General features: G+C 44.8%; 1 protein-coding gene across 1 annotated transcript in view; it reads right to left on the bottom strand.

The window, feature by feature from the left end:
- LOC138296044 (interaptin-like) overlaps positions 1–19,831 on the bottom strand; it is a 445,611-nt gene that overhangs the window by 195,743 nt on the left and 230,037 nt on the right. Inside the window, exon 6 of the mRNA XM_069234803.1 lies at positions 364–518. Coding sequence (XP_069090904.1) covers positions 364–518 — 155 coding nt within the window. The remainder of the gene's footprint in view (positions 1–363; positions 519–19,831) is intronic.

Here is a 19,831-nt window from a genome sequence, read left to right as displayed (position 1 = left end):
GCATACTTTGTCCAGTCCCAGAGAGAATATGCTGCATTTTTGCATTAGCATTGGATTAGAAGTTATTTGTTTTTATAGCCTAGATGAATAAGCTACAGTAAAACAATGTTGTGTTGATTCAGGGGGTAGCTCTCCTGGGTGTGATTAGTGGTATGGGATTCAGGTAGTAAAGGGCATCTAAGCTTTCCTGGCTGAGTCACGGTGGGTCATCTAGACTTAATTGTAGCCTCTTAGCTTGCAGTTCACCAAGGAAATGACAGAGTGTATTGATGGCCAATTTAGCCCTGCACAAATAAGCTCTTGCACTTATGCATACTACAACCCTGAGGGTGATGTACATTTGGTCAGCATTCATTGACTTACCTTAGGTCATGTGTGACCTGGTCTTGAATTTCCGCAGTGTGCTTGTAAATCTTTTCTTCCATCTCATGCATGGCAGACTGGGCCTTCAGCAGGTCCATTCTCCTTTCAGACAGTTGCAGCTCCACTGCCTTCTTTTGTTCCGTTCGCTGCTTCAGCTTGACAGAGACATGAAAAGTAAAAAGATTGTTTTCCGTTTATGTGGCACATTGAATGAAAACACAAAATTATAATGAGTTCAATGATAGAACCCCAACCAAATTTCAAGTTTTAAATTTCACAATTAAGGAAGGGATCATTTCAAAACTGGGATCGAACAAGAAAAGTGCATCTACAGAATGTATATCACACTATGTTTAAAAGTACGTTCATTGGCATCCATTGTACTCAATCTACCCTATCTGGCATTCTATCAATAGGAGATGTCATACTACAGCAGACACATCTGTGTCTATCATTGGGTCTGTCATGCCGTGATGCTCACTCTGCCAAACATAGTGGCAGATGCACTACCCCATGTAAAGTGTTGGGTCCATCATTATGTTTTGTAGAGTTGGCATTGTAATGGCAGTAGGAATTATGAAGAACATTCACAAAGAAGTATTGTGTACCTAATGTACTCGTAAGTACTCCACAGGCATATTATCACATTTGTGGTGCATTATATGTGCCCTCAGTAGTGGTGGACATACCACCATTGGCAGAATTTCTGAGTGATCTTTCACCTAAAGCCTTCCAGATAGAAAGTTCACCGAAGCTTTATATCAGCCTGGTAATACAGAGCATTCACAATACAGTCGTATTCACACATGTTATATGGTAAGTCACTGTTTCTGATAATTTAAAAGAAAGATGCTCTTTGCACTCCTATGAAATAAACACTAGAGGAAAGCACAGTCTCCTGAAATATAGGTGCTGAAAGAACTGATACTTTCTGGGTTCTGAAACCTGCTGGTTACTACAGGATGCTGTGATATGTGGACATGCACATCAGCGTCAAATCCAAGAGAAACATAAGGACCACTGGGACCACCACAGAACTAAGAAGAGAAATATGCACGTAACTGATATTCAGTAATGAGGTATTTATAAAGGAGTAACACTGCCACCTGCCTTTCCAGCTGTAAAGAAAGACCACACTAAATCAAGGCCCTGTCACCATTCTTTTGAATAAAAAAAAAAAGCTTCTTGCACGCTGTGATACTGCATGTATGGTATCCTTGTTGAATGCTCACCCAAGCAGTATTACAAGTTATACAATTGTGATTGTTCAGTCAGAGAAATGCACTCGCTACATATCTTGGAAACCAAAAGTCCCAGTGGAAAGTGAATCAGACTTTGCTCATAACAAAGAGAATACGGCCTGTGTATTTTCCATAATCTACAATTCCAACCTTTTCAAACCAAGTATTATCCTTCAGGCATGAGTAGTAGGTGTTGGGCGAAGGCCTGTCCTGCAACCATGACCTACGCCGTGCCCATAGCTTTCGGTGAACCATGCACAGTAGGGGTTCATTTGAAGGTCTGATCCCAACCTACAGGGGGAACTGGGCTGCAGGAGTTGGCACAAATCATGGCCTGGAACTAGGGCCTGCACCCAACCTCCTGCTTTCCAAACAAAGTCAGACACTCGTTTTATTGTTTGGCTTTGCTGCTGATTATTTATACACTGTCTTGACACTTGTGAAGAGACTCGTGAGTCAGGCACATCATGGCAGCCATATCCAGCAACTAAAATGGCTGCTGGTAAACTCAGCCTTATAAGTCATATGTTATTTAGAGTGATTTTTTCACACATTTGGGTATCTCTGATGATAGCCCTTGGCTCGGGCACCTTTGGAGTTGGCCACACATAGCTGAAGAATGTATTCTTTCACAACGCAACGCTCTCGAGTTAGAGGTGACTCATGAGTTTCAAGATAGCAGAAGAACAAATTCATCACCAATCCAGCCAATCATATTTTGTAAAAAAAAAATACAAAATCAAAATGTGTTTGATGTAATTCTCAATAGGTATACAAAACAGTGATAGATGGAAGGCTTGATTTAATCTCAGCCACTGGTAATCACTCGGCCTCATCCCAGTTCACTGTTATTTTGCACACCATGCCACCTCAGTTTGGACCCAGTTATATGAAAATCCGTTGAGCCAGACTATCTTAGGGAAGGTTTGGGCCTAGCAAGAGGTTTACTTTGGCAGGTCGAAATGGCAGTTTAAAACTGCACACGCAGGCTCTGAAATGGCAGGCCCGAGATATGTTTAAAGGGCTACTTATGAGGGTAGTACAATCAGAGCTGCGGACCAACCAGTAGCATTTAATTTACAGGCCCTCAGCACAGGCAGTGCACTTTACTAGGGACTTATGAGTAAACTAAATATGTCAATTGGGTAGATGCCACTGTTACCATATTTTTGGAAAGAGCACAAGAATGTTAGCATAAGTCAAGTGCACAGAATCATAAGGGCAGAAAAAAGAACTCAGCAAAAACAGAAGGTCTGAAGGAAAAAAGTTAGGGGAAACCACGCCAATGATGTCAGCCCTGTCTTTATAATGTAACCAGAACTCCTCATTGGCAATTCAGAACCATATTATAATGCTGCATCTTATATGTCCTCACTACGGTCCAACACAATGCATTTTTTGTAGATTTATGGGGTTTTCCGTTCAGTCTCCAACCTGTGCACAGATTACAAAGATGTCAATTTATTGGTAGTTTTGTCGAAGATGTCATGAAGTCCAGTGATCTTATTGTAAGCTTGTATGCATATTTATCATTCCGTCTTGCTGCATTTCTATGATGCTTACCCTGGTCTAGCAAGAGTTTCCTTTAAATATACAAGAGTCCCCACCTGCCCTATCGTGTTGTTTTCTTTTTATAAAAGAGTGTGCTTTTACCCCTTCATGATCAAAAGGACAGCTCTTCCCTTCCTATAGATATATAGACATGTTTATGAATATATTTTTTTTATGAATACTGCACTAATATCATGTATGTATTGTGGGAAACTTGGTTGCTTTTTGACTGGAACGTTAACCCTAGTCAAACAACAGCCACAATCCCTGTCAGAGGGAACCACCAAAGTCACTAAATTAATCTGTGCTTATCCCTTTGGTAGCTTGGCAAAAAAGCAGTAAGGCGTAACATAGAGCAATATGTAAAGTATTACTGCAGCACACAAACAGTAATAAGGTGAAAATACAAAACGTCCAGTAGTTTAGAAAAACAGAGTACATTTTAAAATATTTCACACCAGAACGACAAAAATCCAATAAGTAAATCTAGAGTGCTGAATTTAGTAAAAGCTAGTGCCTACACGATCAAGAACCCACCATGGACATCTAGTCAGCGAGACCAGATCAAAGCCAAAAAATATGTCTGGCCGCCATTTAGCGCGGGTGGAATACAAGAAGTGGATTGGGCCTGGCCAGCGCTTACCTTTGGACTTAAAATAACTTTTGGAAAAAAAGTTCTGAGAAAGCAATAATCAGCAGAGCAAGGCTGCAGGCGGAGTCCAAGAACAGAGTGTTGCACTGGGGAGTCCCTGGATGGAGTCAAGGTGAAGATTTCTACATTCAGACTTAGTCACTTTTTAGAAGTCGAAAATCTCCAGTAGGACTAGGTGAGAGGCTGTAGCTGATGAGAGTTTGAGGAGGCCGATAACCCCTTTGGCGAATGACTGCTGCACAGGACTTCCTGCTTCGGAGAAGAATGTTACGAAGAAAATCGGGCAACCCAGTAACCCTGGGACATAGGCAATACAATAAATAAAGAGAACAAGGGTCCCTATGGGGAAAGGGTCAACCTCAACTTCCTCAGTAATGATACATAACCATCAAAAAGATTGGTATTGGCAAATAGGATCAATTGTACCCAGTTCCTTATTATTGAAACAAATAGAATGAAGCTTATTTTACATTAAAATGGTGCTCCTAATATTGCAACAGTGCAGTGGAAGAGAAATAAGTGTGTATAAAGTGTGCAAGTGCTAAACAAACAATATATGTACAAGAATAGGGACCGATATGGATACACTGGTAGTTGAATTATACTCTGAGGCAGAGTGATATGTTCCAAATCAAATTAAAAACAGTCCATTGGAACTGTGTCAATATTTCGACCACCATATAGTTATTCATAAAGGGTCATCATCAGGACGAAGGGAGAATGATTAGAAGCACCCTTGTGGAGGAGAATGTAGCATGAGAAGCTATGAAGTCAGGTCGACCTGCATGCACGTTGGGGGAATAGAAGAGCAGGTTGGTCCTGGTCTTCTCTTGGTTCTTAGAGCAGGTTTAATACAAAAATCCCAAGTTTGGGAGTTTGGCAATTTGGGCACCTTAAGCACCACCACCAAAGAACCAGGACTGTAGGGGCACCACTTGGGATGGGGGGTGGCTGTTAGGACTCAGTCTTGGACCAGTTGCAGGTTCAAAATGGTGGGAGCCTGTTATGTCCCTGTGGCTCTGAACAGAATCCCAGCAAACTAGCCTTGCAGTCATTCTTGTAGTCCTGGGTTCTGGTGAAGAAACAGGGCTCAAGTAGCAGGGCAGCCCAAAGAGGGTTCAAGGCAGGCTCCATGCAGCAAAGCAGTCTTTCTAGGTGCAGCACAGCTGTCTTGTGGAGTACATAGCAGGCCACAGCAGCAGGCAGTCTTCTACGAGTCCTTTCTCAGGTCCAGAAGGTGAACGGAAGAGTGGGTCGGAGGGCCCTATTTTATACCTGATGCCTTTTTTGAAGTAGGAGTCGTTTCTATATGTATATCTTTAAAGTACTTGAAATTTCCTGACTTTCTTGACCTAGCTCCAAGCTGGGGGCAGGAAGACTGTAGCGGTGACAAGCCCTTTGTATAAAGGCAGAACACAGCCTATTCAGTTGCAAGTGGGGTTGTGTCCGGCTTCCCAACCACCCCATCCTTCCAGGAGATGGGCTATTCAGGTATACCTAATCCCTCTACTCTGTGACTGTCTGGAAGGAATTCACAAAGTTAAACTGCCAACTAAACCATGTGTCATGTGAACAACGACAGGCTGTAGGCACTTATTAAATGTAATAAGGCAACCTAATTTTATCCTATGAGACAGGTAGGCCTCACACTACTGTAGTTCTTTACTACCAGGACATGTAAACATTTTAAGTAAATATCTAACCTTTTAATCAAAATGCAACCTTCCCTACAGGGTACGTAGGGCCCAACTTTGGGGTGAATTATATGCAATAAAAGGGGACTTTAAGGCTTGCCCAGGGGTTATATTGCCAAGTCGAATTGGCAATTTAAAACTGCATTCATGCCGCAATAGCGGCCTGGGCCATGTTTTAAGGGACTACTGAAGCGCGTGGCAAAAAATGCACTGCAGGCCCACTAGTAACATTTAATTTACAGAGCCTGGGTATACAGTGTACCACTCCACCAGAAACATAAGTAAATGAAGAATGCCTGTCAGGTGTAAACTAATTTTACTATGTCTAGTGGATTGAGCACAAGCACTTTAGCATTGGGCAACAAAAAAAAAGGAAAAAACAGCCAAACTGTTTAATTTTTTTACATTTTTCTGTTAGTGAGACCCAATACCTGAGTCTCACTCATGATAAATTCTTGATAATTGAACTGATCATGCTAGCTGCCAGTGTCCGCTTTTTAAGATAAAGCTGGTGCTGCACAGCTAAGGTAAAGGGCACTGGGCTGGTTACACCTGAACAGGTGCACACAGGTTTGCCCAAATATGTGGGCTGCGTGTGTGAGACTACTGTCATGCACAGGGTGGTATTTGCACACTGAAAGCCTTCAAGGATTGGTACAGAACTGGGGTAGGTCTTATCATATGAGTGAGCATTCATAGTGTAGGTTTGTGGTGTTTTCAGTGTGTTATACATATTGGTGAAATCTGCCCTTAAGTATTGTTTCACAGTACCTGGGCCTACACAATCTAGAAAAGTATCGAACTGGGGCAAAACATGCACACCAAGTTTGAATTTGCAGCAGCTCGACACACTACATACACATCTTATGGGACTACAAAATTTGTAATATTTCTCTGGCTCAGCTCATAGTTAGATGCCAGGACTTTGTCCCCCCTACTGGGCAAGGTTAATTACTGTGCTCCCCAAGGGAAGGTACAAAGGCCTCAACACACAACAGGGCAATCAACTGTTTTTCACTCAGTTCATGGGCAAGGAACATGGGGAGCAAATCTGTCTCATAGTTAACTTGTAACACTGCACCTAGGTTGGACTGCCCAGGCTCACTGGAACAAAGGAGGGAGCCCCGACCTCTGGAGCCAACACTGGAGGAGGCTAACCTTTGAAGTTTTTGCAAGAAGCTGTGCTAGCTAGGAGTAAAGATGAGGCCCCCAGAAGTACTCTTAGCAGAGAAAACTTGAAACCGCCTGTTTGTATTGTCCCAGAAGTCTGTGAGGTGGGTTAGGACAGGGATGATGTGGCATTGTAGTATTGGCCAGGGGTTGCTGGACCCTAAAACCTTCCAGCCTCCCCATTAAGAATGCCTGCATAAGGGAGAGACAGTACTGGAGATATGAGACCTGGAAGTGACAAGCTGGAAAGAGAAGCCACCTGATGCCATGAACGATGGACTAAGGAATTTGACTCCAGCTGACCACCAGGAGTGGGACGGGCATCTCTAGGGCCAGTGATACTGTTTCCATTATGGCCACTGAGGACTAATTCGGGTACAGGACCTGCAAGGGGAATTTGAATGATTCCCTCAGGACCTTTGTGGACTGGCCCTTGAATGCACTAAGGACACACAGATGCTGTGCTAGAAGGCCAGGAAGCCATGGCTATGGATAATTTATGGAGGCCTCTCCCCCAAGCAGGAGACAGACTCAGGAGTGCAGGGAGCAGTAAGATGCAACTCCCCACACGAAACACCATTTGGAGACCAGGAGGCCTGAAGAAAATAGTCCTGGTGACTAGGTCTGTCCACCAGGAGCCATATAAACCCAAACTCAACAGGGTTGGCCCAATTAGAGCAGAGATGTGTTACTTAAAGATTTGCAGTTTTAAAGGAAAGAAACAAGAAAAAGGGAGCATAGTGTTCTGCCTTAATTCTCTCCAAATCCACCCTGGCATGGGCCAGGGTCCAGGAAGGTGTGTCAGTACATTCTTTATCACTTTATGGGGCGAGGGGTGTGTGTAAGGCCCTCCTCCATATACCAGTTTCTGATCCTGTGATTGCCATTTCCTGGGGTCCATGCAAGCATGTGTTGTGGGGACCCATGCCCGGCACAAGTAGGTGAGGTTTTGCAGTGCTCCCAGGAAAATCAGAGCTCCAGGTGTGAGTTCATGAGCCTATCCACCCCCCATGTCTGTGTTGGAGATTGTGGAGGGCCACGAGCCATTAGTGCTCCACCCGCGTTCTATGTGGGTGAGAGAGCAAGATCTGTGTTCTCCCAATCTGCAGATGCAGGACTTGGGGTGGCAGGAGTACAGTGGCACCGGATCTGTAGGGCGGGAGGGGGCTCACCACACTGCACTTTAAAAAACAAAGAATGGGGAACAAAAGCTGTAGATGATCTGGCTGGATGTGGGGAACCCAATTAAAAAAAGGAAGGAAAAATAACATAGCGGAGCTCACTTTACTCAGTACCCGGCCCACTAATAAAATATGCATGAAATGCGGAGAGGAGCACCCCACAATGCTATGCAATGGGTAATTTAAATACATGGTCTCCTTGTGGTGGCCCCAAACTGGGCAGGTGTACTACCAACATGCTGCATCAACCCCCAACTTTCCCCTAAAATTCACCCTAAGTCTCAGGACATATGGAATGATAACCCCAGGAGCAGGTTACCAGTCGTTTAAAGAACTTTGAACTGCAGCTTTTGCTTTCAAGCTCAGGAGTGCGGGGACTCTTTCTGGTTGCTTCTAAGTCTACTTTTTGTGGTCTGTATATTGTAAACAAAGACTAAGAGACACAAGCTGTTTTGAATTCAAATGCTTTATTGACAGTGTGGTGATTGAACAATGAACAGTTGCCTTAATAAAGAAGGCCTATGACTATTAGTATTGGTTCCACTGATTTAAACTGTGATACAGAGTTGAATACTGAAATGTAGTTGATTCTACTAAAGGTCTGTCTTATTGAAAACAATAACATCTTATATTTTTGGTGTTCCATCTGATACACAAATGGTGTATTGAGATTATGGAGTTTAGACCCCACTAGTAATCCCGGTCCCCTGATATAACGCCATAAAAAAATTGTTCTCCAGAGATTTTCATTTTTGATTTGTGTTTTTGATTCATTAGAGAAGTAATTTAGTTTGGAGAGAAATTGCTGATCCGGACGATTTTGTCTGGACAACATTTTTAAAAATGGCGGATGTGTTACAGTGATTAACCATGATACCTATATACTTCATTTTGGTGTCAAAACATAGTTTTGGCCATCAAGCAGCCCTATAGAGACAGACAGTAACTCCTTACAGCAAACCTTCTGCCATTTTCCAAAATGACATCTACAATAGAAGAAGAAGAGACATATATAGAAATAATAATGTTTTTTAATCCTTTTATGTATACACCAAACAATGTTTATGATCTGAATATGAAAATAATTTTTATCACTACGGTTTTAGACACATTTTCATAGTTCACTTTATTTATTTGTTTCAGCAATCATCATCATTATTAGCTTTATTTCAGTAAAAGTAAATACCATAAAAGCACATCACAATTAACAGTTTCGTGGTTTAGCAAAACGTCAAGCTGCATAAAAAAAGTTTTTCGATCATAAAAAATTAAAAAAGGTGTTGGGCATAAGCATTTTCCGACTGGAGATTCATACCTTATTATAAAGTTGTAAAAAATTACATAATAGGTATTAAAAATCAGGTACAGACCTGACCAAACATTTCAAATAAAATAAGAAGTTTCCATTTAAAAATATCAAAGTATCTAAGCATAAAAAAGAAAAAGATACATCCGAGCAATGTAAAATGATAAATACATACAAAAATAGGTTCATCAATGACTGTTCCCCACATCCATTGTTAGCTTTCCCTCTATTTTTTTGAGCATGTTCAGTCTGTTGTGCCAGATTGAATCTAGATATTTTGCCAGGCAGCAAGCCACTAAAACAGATGAGTCAGATTTAAAAATTCTCAAAGCCAGTGAACAATTTTTAAAACCCATTTTCCTACATAAAGGAATAATCCAACGAGCTCTTTGTTTGTGATATGCGGGGCATTGAAAAAGGATGTGGGTTATAGATTCTTCTCTGACACAGCCCATCGGACACATCTTAGAAGTGCAGTTAGTGTTAGACCATTTGTATGTAAGGGTACGCAGAGGAAGAGAGCCTATCCTAAATCTAATATATAATGGGCGTGCATGTGGTGAAGAAACTATGTCCATATACTGCACAGATTCATAGTGGCATTTGAATTGTAAAAAGTTGCCCGTCATGGAAGATGGCGAAACAGCAGACAATTGTAAAAGTTGGACATAAAGCCAAAATGCGTCCTTTAATATCTGTGTTGCGTTTTTTGGGATAGATAGCGGGTCCTTCCAATAAGACCCCAAACCAAGTAATGAGAAGGTCCGTTCTATGTATAGACACCATTTGATTTTTGGACTGGTGTTGTTGGCCATCAAATTGGCAAGCCCACATCTGTAGGGGGCAAGGGAGTCTAATGACCATAAACGAATCCAATATAGCAAGGGCCTGAGTGAGACGATCTGGCTGATGGGGGGCAGATTTAAATCCATTTGGATTGGGAGCATTGGGGTGCTGCAAGGGACTCTTAGCAACGACCTTAAAAAGGCGTTTTCCACCTTTGTCAGATCATCTATACCACAGTGGCCCCACAGTTCAGCTCCATAAATGGCCCCCCCTCTTGCTTGTAATTTGTAGATTTCGACAGCGGGCGTCATGGCAAAGCTAGGGGATCTGGCTGCGAATCTTACAATGCCACTCGCCCGTTGTTTCAATCGCAGGGTAGCCTTCTGGATATGACAGTGCCACTTATGCGAGTCTTCTAATTTCAAACCTAGATAGTCAAAGTTACTGACTCTTTCCAGCGTGGCACCCTCTAGATAGATAGGTTGTCGCATCCTGCCTTTTTTATCCCCAAACACCATACACTTGGTTTTTGGTCGATTGATTTCAAGGCCATGGTCATTACCGAAATCCATGAACCTCGAAAGGAGAGTTGAAAGACCTGTGGCTGTTTGGGATATCAACAAGGTGTCATCGGCAAATAAAAGGCAGGGAATCTTCTGCCCTCCCAGTTTGGGGGCATCGTTGGAGCACTCCATAAGGTAAGGGATACATGCATTTATAAAAAGGAGAAATAAAGCAGGGGCAAGCACGCAGCCTTGTCTTACACCACGAGCGGTAGGACATTTTTCAGTTAATTCGCCTTGACCGCCCCATCTGATTCTTCCATAATTGCCAGTATAAAGGTCTCTAATGATGTTTAAAATAGAGCAAGGAACTCCTATTTTGGACAGGACTTCCCACAGTTTGTGGCGGGGTACTAGATCAAAGGCCGATTTAAGGTCAACAAATGCTACACATAGATGACCTAAGTCTACGTCAACAACTTTCCATTTGATAGAAATAAAACGGAATACCTGATCTATTGTACAAATTTTTTCTCTGAAACCCGGTTGGAGGTGATTTAGGATTTGATTTTCTACTATCCATTTACTCAGCCTGCTCAACAATTGATGGCAAAATATTTTTTTAAGATTGTCGAGAAGGCTGATGGGTCTATAATTTCCCGGGGAGTTCCTCTCTCCTTTCTTATGTATGGGCACAATAATTGCCTCTTTCCATGATTCAGGATAAATTCTGGTAGTCAAAATGGCATTGGAGAGCCTATTAATGTATGGGCTCCAGATGTTTTGGTCCGCTTTGAACATGCCAGAAGGAATCCCATCCGACCCTGGGGCCTTTGCTGCTTTCTGAGCAGTGATGGCCAGCACAGTTTCATTCAATGTGAAGGGAGGCAAGGAGGGCGTGGGCTCACCCAAAGTTGTTGACTCCCCCAGGCTTGGAACATCACTAGCCGGTAGAGGGCCATACAGTTCCTTGAAGTGAGAGAGCCAGGCATCAGGACTGATATGAGACTCCAGATAGGGTGCTTGGTTCTGATCGCTGCAAGAAACCAGAAACCAGAACCGTTTGGAGTCGTGAACCATAGCTGCCTCAAGTAAATTGCTCCAATGCCCCTTTTCATACTCGAGTCTGCTTTTATTACATGTAGAGACATAATGACGTCTAGCATTAATAATACCTTGTCTATCCTTTTACCTTAACATATCGACCAAGGTATTTCTGGCCTCCCTACATCTCTTATTAAACCATTTAGAATGAGGTTGGGTTCGGGAGTTAGTCGATGGTCTAGGACATTTGGTAAACAGCTCTTTCAGAGTAACAAAGAGGTCCAGATGAAGAGACAATACTTCAGTAGGATCAAAAGTAAGGCTATCATCAAATAGCTGGTGAGAAAAAGTTAAGGCACACAATTTTTCTCGAAGCTTGTTTGATTGCGCAAAGGAGTCCCATCTTACTGTACGCCTATTGCTAGACAGCTCCGTAGCAGTAGAAGAAGCAGGAGGAAATACGGCTCCTGCTAAAAGAGATCTCTTGTACGTGATCAGGAGAGGGGCATGGTCACTAGTGTAGGGGTCACCCACTTCCACATCTAGTATATAATGCCAAGCTCTTAAATCAAAGAAAATGTAATCCAATTTATTACTATATGAGCCCCTAAAAAAGGTTGGTCTGGCAGGAGTGTCAGCTGGGAAACGGCCATTACCAAAGCGGAGGCCGTGGGATATCATAAGATCTATTATCTGTGAAGCCCTGGCACATGATTTATATGGATTTTGCTGGATAGAATGGGGAATCAAAAAAGAAGGGATGTTCCATACACTATCTTCAAGCTGCATAACCTCTATGTGGTCAGCATTAAGTTCAAGTTGAACATTCAAATCTCCTGCTATTATGATGTGATATTTAAGACGGAGGTCCGGAATTAGGGTATTCAATAGCTCGATAGTAGTGGAGCAATGGTTAGAAGGTCCCAGCCTACTGTAGATGTTTATACAAAGAACAGGGGAGCCTGAAACTGGATGGATGGCAACAGCCAAAATGTCGTAAGAATCCACATATATCTCCTTTATTCCTCTCACCTCTGTAGATTTTACGCAAGTGATTAAACCTCCTGCTGCCCTACCTGCTGGAGAAGGCCTCGCAGGTTTAAAAAAAGAACTAAACCCCTGTTTATACGTACAATGTGTTGCCCAAGTTTCCTGGAACATACAGACATTGAAACTTTCAACAAATGTCCCCCACTCAGTGTCCATGAGTTAGCCATTAATGCCAGCCACGTTCCAGGACAGAAGTTTGGCTGTTTCATGAGGGATAGAGACGCTTAGGTTCGTAATATTATCATCTGGAGAATGGCTGTCAGTAGGTTTCACCATGAATGAGTTTGTGAATTTATTAGTAGTTTCAGGTTGTAGATCCGATGGAAGGGCAACGCCCGGACTGTATAGATTAGATGGAAAACCAGTAGCCGCTGAGTCTGAACTAAAAAAGGAAATGTAAGGGTTAGTAAAACATAGTCAGTCAACGTCCGACGTGGCCCCCTGAAGATCGGGATTGTGTACTGCTTGGCCCCTTGGAGCAAGACCAGAACTGGTCAGTTTCAGCAATCATTCGTGGTGCATTAGCAAAATTATAAACATTTGAGAAGAGCATATCGACAGGGATAACTTTTTGTAGCACAGGTTTTGCAAGTACATGTAAGTTCTGTGGGTAGAGACTTTAGAAATTTCATAGGTTTTAGCACCTCATCAATATCGTCCCAACCAAATTCACACAGATCTACATATGCATGAGCCAAAACATTTACACGTCTTATGATCAGGTAGAACCCTCTTTTAGTGTGTCCACGCACAGAATATGACATTGGTGGAAGGTTACTTAGTGGGACTGATCTCTTGAACTCACTGTACCGAAGATTGTTGAATGTGTGACAGTGAGAACTCGTTTTCCACACAAACACATGGTAGTTTTCAACTTCTTTAAAGTCACATTCTACTTATGTCTCAGCAAATCCTTTTAGAAACCCAGCAGTTAAAGCTCCAAGCTTAGTTCCAATTTTGCTCATAGTGTCAACCCACATAAGAGTATGTGCCTTGATAAGAATACTAGGCAGCACTGGGTCAAGTTACTTGTATAGAATATGAAGCAGGTTTAAGTGTCAAGGGTCTTTTCTCGCCTGTTCCATAACGTATTATAACTTTGGCAATCCTTGACTTATGAACACTGCAACAAATCTAAGTAGCACAATAATAACATCTGTGTCATTTGACAGTACAATGACTAGATTTTAAACTTTTCGAACAGCCCACTCAACATGTGGCACTACACGTAGGCCAGCTTCCTCCAATTTGCTGTTAAGTCCTGGAACAATAACCTTTGAATATATCTCTGCAGGCACCAACTCCTCATTGCCAATCATTCCACTTGCAATAATTGGAAATTCAGTGTTCACTGAAACATCAACACTATTTTGTCGAGTTAGCACCTCCAAGTTCATCTTGTTCGATGTTGATGACCAGAATTTATCAAGATGCACAGGTATAGGTGCTGAATTGTCGATGCAGGCAGGGTCAATTGTTCCACTTAGACATTTGTCTGATTCTCTCACATTCTTTGACAGATAGTTTGTCATAACTGTCAAAGACAATGTACAGTTCTTGAAAGGTGCACACTGACTTTGATATCTGTAGAACAGACTGAAAGACTTCTCCAAAGTTTTGCATTGATGGAATCTTGACCATTTGCAATTGCGACATATAGTCCACAACAACAGCAGTTTTCAATGAGGACACCTTATGGAATTGAAATTCTTCAGGTGAAAGGTTTTTTTCGAGCTCTTGTATGAGTTTGTGCTTCACCATCAAATAATGTATTTATGGCAAAAAGATCATGCAACAGAATGTCCTTGATAAATTCACCCATTTTTGCTACATTCATCTCTATACATGCTTGCGAAAGTTGTATTTTTTGTAGCCTGTTTTGTAGTGGCTGGCTGGATGAAACTCTTACTATGGCAATTAAAGCGTAGAAATTCAGCTTTAGTGATTATGTCAAACAGATTTTTCTCTTTCAGTACAAATCTCTCCTGCTTCAGTTCTGCATGTAGTTTTGATCCACGTTCCAGAGCATCTGGTAGACATGTCTTGATATCGTTATCCACATATTGTTTGGTCACAAAGTTGTGTAATTGCACAGGTGCAGTCATTTCAAGGGTGTTTCCTTGCTGCTGCATGAAATGAAGAAAGGCTGTCAACACGTTTATTAAATGTTCCCCTCTCTTTCCCACAAGTTCCTGATGAGGAACATTTTCACAATGGTCCTTTTATTTTGAATTTGTCTTATCTCTGTAAACCTGGTAAATGGAAAGGACTTCATGGTAAATTAGCTGCCACTGAGCAACATATTCACTTGTAAGTGTCTGGCCAACAATTCCCTTGGAACTTTTCTGTGGTTTCTGGATCGTCTGTAGCATTGAACCGTCCCTCTCTGTCTTTCACCACAAAATGTAGTTGGATGAATTTTCTGTAGAGGTATGGTTTTTCCACCTCTATCTTCTTCACGCTTTCAAAATACCAGGACCCATATTTCAGGTAGTTTATGCAATCGAATTTGTGAAACACAATAATCAGTGACTCCACAGTCTTCACGTGCATTTCCCAATCACCTTTCCGATCAGCATGTACCAAGTTTTTCACTAGAGCTATCATGTGTAAAACATTTGCCACTACTTGCAAAGTTCTGATTTTTCTTCACATTATTGACACACTCTACGAACTTGGTTTTCTGATTTTGCACTGAGTGTACTGAACATTGCCTGGCTTTGCATTATATCTTTTGAATGTGTGCACCGTGTGCCTTGTTCACTTCTAAGATAAGATGAGCAAAAGCCAATTTGTCATTCTTGTTCCAGAAAGCTTTCCAAAGCAATGTTTTCTATAGCCTCAAATATGATGAGCATACAGCCTCAAATATGATGAGCATACCTTTTAACAACCGAACATGAGTTCCACTCAATACTGACTGGACAGTTTTGCTGGCAAAGATTTCCGCCTCAATAAGTACATCGTCTATGCCACATCCACTGAGATAACTTCCTTCACACAATTTTTGTCATTTGGAAAACGCCCGTCTTTATATAGAGATCATCAAATTCTACTGGATTGTTCATAAAAATGTCAGCTACAATACGGGAGAAACCAGTATCACTGAAAAAGGGTAGGATAGGCTGGTCTTCAAGCTTAACAAGCATATTTTGGACATTTTTTTGAACTGTATATTCTGTTGTGTAGTTTGTAACTGGAGGGTATTCTGGGAGATCAGCCCACGGAGGAACTGGCTTTTCTTCAACCTTCAGTCTGCACTGAATAAGGGATATGATAAATTCTGTTAAATATAGCTTTGCGGACTGCAGCATTAGGTAGAAGAACCATGTCCTCTGCCACTGTGAAACCTTCTGGTAGTCCTGGACATGATGGCTTGTAGTGACACTGCACACCTTGGCAAGGCAGTTGGGTTATACGTTTGCAGCTGTGTTTATGTCTACAGCTGGCACAGCTTGTTTTCCAGAAGCTATTTCATTGGTACAGTCTTAAAAAAGCACCATGACAGTATCATGTGTGCTGGCTGTTCCAAACAAAGAAGTGTTGTCTTTAAAATCAAAATTATCAAGAGCAGCAATTGTAAATCCTTTCCTGGTAAAGTGACTAAGAAGTGGTGGGCTGTCAGATTCACAAGATTTTACAGCATGAGCTGTAAATAAGTTCCCGTTCTGTACTATGTCGATATAACTTGTTGATACACCAATTCTATTAATTGAAGTGATTAGCTCTCTACTTTTGCACTTGTCAAAGATTACGTGGGCAGTCACCTTGTGTAGCGGAGTTTTCTTTTTGCCGTGATATAAATTATAAAACATTATTTGAAAAAGACAGGACATTTGCACTGCATAAGCCTGTCGGTTCATGGAATTGTCTTGCACTTCTTTGCTTATATGTTCAAAGCCATCATCAATGTTGTCAGCTTATGTTCCGAACTCAAGAACTTTAGTTTGAAACAGTTTTGTTGATATTAAACAATGATGTAAAAATATTAGGACAACATCAGGCATTCTTGTTGACTCCCATGATTTGGGGAGTCCTGTGTCATTACAAAGTTTCTCATTAAGACAAAAATCTAAGGGGGTGATTCCAACCCTGGCGGTCGGTGTTAAAGCGGTGGCCAACCCGCCAACAGGCTGGCGGTCCAAAAAATTGAATTCTGACCCTGGCGGGAACCGCCAACACAGCCCGCCACTTTAACACTCCGACCACCACGGCGGGACACACAAACAGCGCGGCGGTCACCGCCAACAGGCAGGCGGCAGACAATGTAACGCCCACCCTATCACAACTCACCAATCCGCCACCTTTTCCGGGGCGGGAGCACCGCCGATAAAAACACGGCGGAAACAGACTACAAATGGGAAAACGCTCACCTCTACGCATTCCACGAGGACGAAGGACAGCATGGAGCCCGAATTAAACATCCTACCAGCTATTGTGTACCTGCTCATCTACCACGAGTACGAACTCCGGCGGAAGACAACGGTGAGTACCGCACCTACGACACAGGGGAGGGGGGAGGAGAAAAGGTTACGGGCACACACATACCCCTCCCCCAGCCATCAACACACCAATGCAGAGCAATAACTGAGTGACACCCCCCAAACCCCCCAGAAAAATGCAAAGACATAATAAAAATGTAACGTTAAATTTATGTAAAAATTAGGTTCATTGAAGTCATGGAAAATTTACAAAATAAAATATCAAACCATAAATTATGAACAGTGCGAAAGCTATGTACAAAGTCAATAAGTCCAGCTCAGTTTTCCGAATATCCACAGTCCGTGGGCCAATGTCCACCAAACACATGGGCAAAGCCCACACAGGAGACCTGAGTCCGTTGGAGAGAACACTGCAGGGGCATCAGATGACAAAACTACAGGCACCTCAGGGGGAAGGGAAGGGGGGGCACCTCAGCCACATGAGTCCACGACGCCAGATCCACGAGGGGCCTCCATGCCCACTGTACCATCCTGGGGAGTGCAAAGCCACAGTCTCACAAGTCTCTACAGTGGGTGGATTGCCCACTGTACCATCCTGGGGAGTGCAAAGCCACAGTCTCTCAAGTGGATAACAGTGTCCAGTGGTTCTGGAGGAGGCAGGGTGCCCAGAGTGCAGCGTGAACACTAGCTCGAGACAGAACCGGCACTGTCAATGGGCCAGCGGTGCCTGACAGGAAGGGCCCAGCGGAGCGGTGCTTGAGACGGCGGGGCCCAGCGGAGCAGTGCTTGAGATGAAGGGCCCAGTGGAGCGGTGCTTGACAGGAAGGGCCCAGCGGAGCGGTGCTTGAGACGGCGGGGCCTAGCGGAGCGGTGCTTGAGATGAAGGGCCCAGCGGAGCGGTGCTTGAGACGGCGGGGCCCTGTTCAGCGGTGCCTATCTTCATGGCGGGGCCCTGTTCAGCGGTGCCTATCTTCACGGCGGGGCCCTGTTCAGCGGTGCCTATCTTCACGGCGGGGCCCTGTTCAGCGGTGCCTTCCAGCACGGCGGGGCCCTGTTCAGCGGTGCCTTCCAGCACGGCGGGGCCCTGTTCAGCGGTGCCTATCTTCACGGCGGGGCCCTGTTCAGCGGTGCCTATCTTCACGGCGGGGCCCTGTTCAGCGGTGCCTTCCAGCACGGCGGGGCCCTGTTCAGCGGTGCCTATCTTCACGGCGGGGCCCTGTTCACCGGTGCCTTCCAGCATGGCGGGCCCTGTTCAGCGGTGCCTATCTTCACGGCGGGGCCCTGTTCAGCGGTGCCTTCCAGCACGGCGGGGCCCTGTTCAATGGTGCCTATCTTCACGGCGGGGCCCTGTTCAGCAGTGCCTATCTTCACGGCGGGGCCCTGTTCAGCGGTGCCTTCCAGCACGGCGGGGCCCTGTTCAGCAGTGCCTATCTTCACGGCGGGGCCCTGTTCAGCGGTGCCTATCTTCACGGCGGGGCCCTGTTCAGCGGTGCCTTCCAGCACGGCGGGGCCCTGTTCAGCGGTGCCTATCTTCACGGCGGGGCCCTGTTCAGCAGTGCCCATCTTCATGGCGGGCCCTGTTCAGCGGTGCCTATCTTCACGGCGGGGCCCTGTTCAGCGGTGCCTTCCAGCACGGCGGGGCCCTGTTCAGCGGTGCCTATCTTCACGGCGGGGCCCTGTTCAGCGGTGCCTTCCAGCACGGCGGGGCCCTGTTCAGCGGTGCCTATCTTCACGGCGGGGCCCTGTTCAGCGGTGCCTATCTTCACGGCGGGGCCCTGTTCAGCGGTGCCTTCCAGCACGGCGGGGCCCTGTTCAGCGGTGCCTATCTTCACGGCGGGGCCCTGTTCAGCGGTGCCTATCTTCACGGCGGGGCCCTGTTCAGCGGTGCTTGTCCAGTCATTCAACAGAGCCAGACCTGGCCAGGACTCCCTGCTTAGTCGCCCTCTGACCGTGCAGTTGCTGGACCCTCCTGTGACGGAGTCCTGGGCCCGTGGGTGTCCTCCCTCACCCCCGGGATGGGGCTTGTGGGGCCCTCCTGGTCCGCGCCCCTGCTGGCTGACTTCTCCGCCCTGCTGCTCTTGCCCTCCTTCGATGAGGCTCGCTGGCCCTTGCCTCCCCTGGATGTTGTGGCAGGTGACGGCCCAGGACTTTGCTCCTTGGGGGCAGCCGTGTCAGTCTTCTCGCGGCGGCCCTTGATTTTACGGGTCCTCTTTCCAGGGGGGGGCTGGCTGTCCCCTTGCTGCTGGCCGATGTATCAGTGCTGGGAAAGGGGGGACTCCAAAACCCGTGCACAATGCTGACACTAGAAGCAGGGCTGGTGGTGGCTGAGGTGCTCTTCGGACTCTTACCAGATGGAGGGGGTGGGTCAGGTGGGGCAAAGAGGTTAAGTTTAGAGAGGTAAAGTTTTTTAGGACCAATGTAAAGGGTAGGTGCAGTGGGAATGGGAGTGGAGGAAGAGGATGTGGTTGTAGGAGAGTCAGGTGTGCTGTCTTTGGGTGCAGGTGCTTGTGACGTAGGCTGTCGTGAGGTGGTTGGCTGTTGGGTGGGTGGCTGCCTGCGTTTGTGTGTCTTGGAAGAGGGGGTGACAGACACAGTGGGAGTGGACACAGGGGACGTGTAAATGGCAGTGGGGGTGGTGACTGCACGTGTGCGGACTGTACTGGAGGGTGTGGTGGTGATGGAAGCACTGGCTGATGGTGGTGTGCATGCAGGTGTGAGTGTAGATGTCACAGGGAGGGAGGAGGGAGACAAGGAGGAGGGGGACAAAGAGGTGGTAGTGACTGTTGCCATGTCTGCATCTGGGTGTTGCTTGGGTGAATGCTTGTGGGATCTGTGGTGCTTATGTCTG

The sequence above is a fragment of the Pleurodeles waltl genome, chromosome 5 (genome assembly GCF_031143425.1).
Source record: "Pleurodeles waltl isolate 20211129_DDA chromosome 5, aPleWal1.hap1.20221129, whole genome shotgun sequence".
Taxonomy (NCBI): domain Eukaryota; kingdom Metazoa; phylum Chordata; class Amphibia; order Caudata; family Salamandridae; genus Pleurodeles; species Pleurodeles waltl.
The sequence above is the reverse complement of the archived record's forward strand: the minus strand, read 5'-3'. Positions and strand labels throughout refer to the sequence as shown.